Source organism: Hipposideros armiger, unplaced genomic scaffold (genome assembly GCF_001890085.2).
Source record: "Hipposideros armiger isolate ML-2016 unplaced genomic scaffold, ASM189008v1 scaffold_98, whole genome shotgun sequence".
NCBI lineage: Eukaryota > Metazoa > Chordata > Mammalia > Chiroptera > Hipposideridae > Hipposideros > Hipposideros armiger.
Genome location: NW_017731448.1, coordinates 3,943,482 through 3,949,660, shown reverse-complemented (window position 1 = coordinate 3,949,660; position 6,179 = coordinate 3,943,482). Strand labels below are relative to the sequence as shown.

At 41.6% G+C, this 6,179-nt stretch overlaps 1 protein-coding gene across 1 annotated transcript in view; it reads right to left on the bottom strand.

Moving 5' to 3' along the window:
• Nucleotides 1-6,179, bottom strand: part of DNAH5 (dynein axonemal heavy chain 5) — a 212,920-nt gene that overhangs the window by 126,616 nt on the left and 80,125 nt on the right. Inside the window, exons 31-33 of the mRNA XM_019646195.1 lie at nt 5,487-5,699; nt 4,545-4,769; nt 2,850-3,022 (exon numbers count right to left, since the gene is read on the bottom strand). Of these exons, the coding sequence (XP_019501740.1) occupies nt 2,850-3,022; nt 4,545-4,769; nt 5,487-5,699 (611 nt within the window). The remainder of the gene's footprint in view (nt 1-2,849; nt 3,023-4,544; nt 4,770-5,486; nt 5,700-6,179) is intronic.

The window sequence follows — 6,179 nt, the reverse complement described above, 5'->3', positions numbered from 1 at the left end:
ACTAGACTGAAGGGGAACATGGCAAAAGCAGGTCGGCCAGTGAAAGGACTGTTGCAATAGTCCAGACTAGAGATTCTGGTGGCTTGGACTAAGGTAATGACAGCCAAGGGGTGAAAAGTGGTCCCATCCTAGATGAATTCTGAAAGTGGTACTGACATGGGTGGTGATATAATAGATTGGATCATGACGTGAGAGAACAAGAAAGGCCTCAAGGATGCTCCAAGGATTTTGGCTTGAGCAGCTGAACAATGCACCTGCCATTTGCTAAAATGGAGAAGACGATGGGAGGGTGGTTTGTGGGGGCAATCAAACACATAAAGTGTGAATTCCCTGTAAGCATCCAAGCAAACTGAACATGTAGGCAAATGGATATTCGTGCCTGGAGTTCAGGGGAGAAGCCCTTGCAGGGTGCAGAAACTGGGGAGTCAACATCTAGAGATACTTAAGGCCATGGTGGGGGAGGGTCACCTAAGGAGCGAGTGCAGAAGGACAAGGGAAGAGTCCTGGGTGTTTTTCGTTTAGAGGTCAGGAAGATGGAGAGGGGCCAGTGGGAGAGGGGATGACAGGGTGACAGGGACAGTAGGAGAAGCCAGGTGAGTGGGGTGTCCTGGAAACTGCGGGGAGATAGTGTATCAAAAAGGACAGAGGGATCAACTGTGCAAATGCTGCTCAGTCAAGAAAGGCACGAACTACAATGAGCACTGGATTAACACCGTGAAGGTCTGGGTGACGATTTTACCTCAGAGGCAGAAGAAAGTATGACAGGTAGAACAATGGTGCCCCAATGACATCCACGTTCTAATCCCAGGAACCTCTAACTACATTACCTGGCGTGGCTAAAGGGACTGTGCAGATGTAATTCATGTTAAAGGCCTTAAAATGGGGAGATTATCTTGGATTACCCAGTGGATCCAATCTAATCTCACGACTCCTTAAAAGGGGAAGAGGGAGACGGGAGAGTGGGTGAGAGACCTGACATGAAAAAAGGGGTAGAAAGCATGAAAGGGTATCAACCATCGTTGCTGGCTGTGGAGGTGGAGAGAGAGAGTCACAAGCCAAGGAATGCTGCCGCCGCCAGGAGCTGGGAACAGCACTCAGCTGACAGCCAGCAAGGAAATGGGGCAGAGGTCCCGCAAACGCAGGAAAGGAATGCTGTCAACGACCTGAAAGGCAGGAAACAGATTCTCCCCGAGAGTTTCCAGGAAGGAGCAGGGTCCTGACACCTGATGTTGGCCCAACAAGACATGCATCAGAAGCCATCATGGATGGAACTGTACAATGATTGATTTGCGTTGTTTAAGCTTCTGAATATGTGGTCATTTGTTATGGTAGCAAAAGAAAACTAATGCAGAGAGCCTGACTGGAGTGACTTCAAGATAACACAGGTGGACAGAACCGTGCTTTTGAGGAGATTTGATGGGAGTACAGAATTGCTAAGGAAACTACAAAGATCATGGCAAAACTTTCTTCCTGGAAGCAATCGCGGCATATTTGTATGTCAACAAGAATAACCCAGGAGGAAGTGCAAACTGATTGTGCTCCCAGGGAGGACATAACCATGTCAGCTTTGGGTGGCAGCACAAAATCTATCCCGAGATCCAGGAGGGAAAGCCGACCACATAAGGACAGGGCCTTCGTTAGCAGACGTTCTCTCCTGTGACAGCATCTACCATCTCAACAAACCAGCAACCAAGGCCTTCGGAAGAGAGACAGGAAGCGAGGAAGCACTGGAGCATTGAAAATAGAGAAAGTGTGACATAGGTGCATAAGCCACAGGTGTTTTCAAGGAATTTTTCACAATTTAGTACTGTCCACTTCTCCACATCAAAACAAAGAGAAGAAAAAAATCTCCAAAATGATATCCAACAGCATCCAGTACAAGTCATCTTCAATCCGGACGTATGAAGGAATAGACAGAGTATGAAGATGAGAAAACACTGGACGAAAATGACATGAGCTAAAATCTCTCGCTAATCCTCCATTCTCCATTGAAAGTGAGCACTTCGTTTCCTCTCACGAATGAGTGGAAGGCACACACGAGCAATGTCAGTGCCATTGCGTCAGACTTGCACACTTTGTCTGATAATATTTTCAATCCAATAGCCCAGACGTTCACTCTGTGAAAATGACTGCTACTCAGCTACAGCTTCTGCTTAGGCCAAATACTGACTTTGATGCTCAGCCATTTTGTCCAAAATAAGTACTCATTCAGTGCATCTTCAGCCAGAGTGTATACAATTGCCTGATGCCACAGAGTTCACATTAAACTGAGTTACAGCGCATCGGACATGGAAGGACCCTTGGGATAGCCTCGTTCAGCTTGCAGATAAGGAAACTGAATCTGGGAAGTGGTGGCAGTTCCTGCTTGCACAGCTGGTAAATAACAGGCAGAGAGCAGATGTACGAACTCCAGGGGTGCAGGCCCATGTGCTCTCCAGTGCTGCTAACCTGCCCTGACACCCAATTTCTTTCCTACTAAAAAAAGCATCTATTTTGGGTCTGTAATTACAACAGGTGCTACAGTCCCCAAAGCAGCCCTCGAGGCCCATTGTGATTTGCACCTATTGGCACATGGCAATTCATTCCCTTTCTTGCCCATTTGATGTCCACACAGGTCATTTAAACGTTGCCTCTATAAAACTGAAGGCAAAGGAAGTCACACCTGTTTCAAGCACAAACCTACATCCCATGCGAAGATAATACTAAGTTTCAAAGACTTTGGTATAAAAAAGCTTAAAGACCCTGAAGAGACTTTAAGCAGGAATCCCCTGAGCAACTCGAGAGAATAAAAATGTTTTGGGGGGGGGCGGGGGGGGAGAGGTGGTGGAGTCCCAGAACCCTCCCATCACCTGTCTGTGAGCGGAGTTATGACAAGCCTGTCAGTGCAGCCTAAAAATTCATTCTGGTAAATGAAAGCCACATCTGTGATGTGAATCATCATCTTGTCAGAATCTTCGTTGAAATAAAACCTGCACTGTTTCAGCCACTCAAAGTCTGTAGGGCTCTTGATATGCATGTGACACTGAAATGCAAAAGGCAGAGGTTACAACTGAGACGAGAACCATGAAACGGGCACGTTAGCATTCATGTAGACTATAATGTGAAGTAAATGGAATCAGGGACATCCCAACTGCTCCGGAGATATCGCCGACATCGCCGTATGACCCAGTCGTAAGACACGGGTACGAGAAATTTCAAGCGAATCCTCTAATGGTGCTCCTCAATTTAAACAGCATGATGTATTTTAGTAGTAATATATTCATTTCTTAAATTTCACCCTTAAGTGCCCAATACCACAGTCCTAACCATGAACTACACAGTCTACAAAAAGCATGTTTGGGAGTTCAAAGACAATCTCATGAGAAAAAAGGTGTGTCTTGTGATTATGAAAAAGTACATTGTTGGGGTTGCTGTTGTTTTTTTAATCCATCACTTGTTTTCCTAGGATTTGCCGAAGGCCAAAATTTCTAATACCTAATGGCAGGCTATTGCCCAGCAACACTTTTGTCTGAATTTTTTAACCAAAATTTTAAGCCGCTTTATTTTTCTTTGGCAAATGAGAAATTTAAAATTATTCTGAGCCCTTTATTTCTCCAAGGGGCAGACTGTGCTTACCTATTAAGAGAGGAGATGAACACACAACAGGTTGACTATGCTACCTTTATCTCCATTACATCAGAGCCGATCTTTCATAATCTTTTGTACATAACGAGGTGAGAGACGATCCAAGAAATTATTATGAAAATAAGAGCGTCTTGCCTCTTATCTAATGTCCTACTTTATAGATGAGGACAAATTTCATTTCTTTCCACATTTCTTATTTTCTATAGCTACTAAACTCTTTCCTACCCTGTTCTCTCTTTTTTTTTTTTTTTTTTTTTTTAGCTGAGCCATCCTGCCACCTGTTGGCAGCTGAGTGACAGCTCAGCTCAGGCTGGGAATCAAACCAGCAACCCTGTTGCTCAGCGTTCACACTCTTGAGTGAGCTCTTAACCAACTGAGCCACTTGGCTGGCCCTGTTCTCTTTTGAAAGGCAAACATCTGTGTGATGTCACAAACCTGAATGTCTTAAACTATATTAGAAAAGACCATTTGCAGTCAATGACGTGAAAGGTAGCAACACTTGTTAAAGATGTGATTTATCAAAAAGGCTTAAAGGAAGTGCTAAGCGGCAGTACTAGCAATATTAGTTAATTCTGTAACAAGAAACTGTTAATCTTCAACTAATAACTAAAAGGAGCATGCGACAAGTGGAAGCTTTTCAGGATGCTACATGACATTTTTGCATTAAAAATAATCACATGAAGAATTTTAAAATAAAGTCTAATTGCCTCAATAACATTTTAGCAGAGGCTATCAGGATATGACAGAAATTTCAGCTAAAGACTGCAAAGAAAATTTGACAAACAAGCTCTCATCGTGAAGATGATCCTTTGCCTGAATTTAACCTCTTCTTTGAGTTCAAACTAATTCCAGTGGGTGAACACAGACAGAGGTCAGGGTTTGCTTTTCTGTGTACATCACAGCATTTAGCAAGAATTTACCAGGTCATCAAAGATATCCCTTTGGTGCACATGAATTGTGATCAAAGTCTCATATTTCACTCGTTCCATAGAACTCAGGTCCTTGGTTGTGATATCTATCAATGTATTCAGCAGCTCCAGGAAAGACTGATTGGTTTTCTGCATGATTTTTTTATCAAACTTGGCATTTCTAAGGGCTTCTTCAGAATCCCGTGTCCATATCATTTGAACTCCTAATAATCCAACCTTATGGAAATAAAAAAAGCCTTCATGAATGTGTGGCAGATGAATATATTTAAATAGAAATGACAAGAGAGTGAAGAGTTGTGATTATTATGCAAATATAACTCAACCTGGGTTGCATCAACTTGATATGTTGCATCACATATGGAAACTCTTCACATTGTTTACCTGACAATTAAGTATGTACAGCTTTATGAAGTAGTTATAACTTTTTCTTATAATTTTAAATCATTCATTTTAAGTCATATTCCTCCCAACATAGATTTTAACTTACTGGCAGGGAAAGAATATGTCTTAACCCTGCTCTCCCCAAGTTAAAACAGGGTTGACACAGTGGATACTTGCAAAATCTTTATTGATCACAAAGACTAAGAAAACATTGTTTTCTGTATTTTAATGCTGAAATATATTTCTCATTTTCCTGGAATATTTTTATGATTCATACTAAAGAGATTCAGTGGAAAAAAAAACTTTAAATTATACAACATATATCAAATATCTGTAGAATACATACATGTGCATATATGTATACATTTATATAACTAAATAATCTATAGTTGAAATCTTTAAGCTTATCTATATTTAATAAAGCCTTATGAAAATCTTAATACTGGTCCAGAATTAAATTGCAACCAGTTGTATAGTTTATAATAGACAATGTATGAGCTCTAAAATGACTGTTCTGTAAAAAAAAATACTTTCCAATTTCAATACACTGACCTGAGCAGGGAAGGAAGAAAGAAATTCAATCAGTTGGAAACCTGTTTCTTGAATATTTTCAGCTGCCTGGCGAATCACAAGATGTAATGAGGACCGAGATTCCTCCAAGAGAGAATTAAGCCAAACTTCCACATTGCCCTCTGCCATCACAGGTTTATCCAATTCAATCGTCTCACCCTCTCGAGAGGAAACTGACAAAATGCGATCATAGATCTGTGTTAGAAGCCAAAAAAAAAGGTATATTCATATAAAGAATGAATTGTTCCATTGCCCTCTTGTCTATGTAATCCTTCTCATAGATGTTACGCTACAGATCATAAAATAAAAGCCAAAATAGAATATAAAATCAATTTCAAAACAGTAAAAAATAAGTTATCCATGAGATCTAAAAGGGAATACTAAATCAATTCCAAACAGTCTGTACTTGAGAGGGAAAAACTTGTTTTCTAAAAGAAATATTCAGTACAAATGTGATGATCAAAAAGTCTCTAAGGCCGGCCGAGCGGCTCAGTTGGTTAAGAGTTGGCTGTTGGCATAAGAGCGTGAGCTCTGAGCAACAAGGCCACTGGTTCGATTCCCACATGGGCCAGTGACGCTGCGCCCAAGCTGAGCAGTCACTGAGCTGCCAACAGGTGGCAGGATGGCTCAGCTGGTGTAACAACAAGATTGCCTGTTCAATGGTGGGCTATGCCC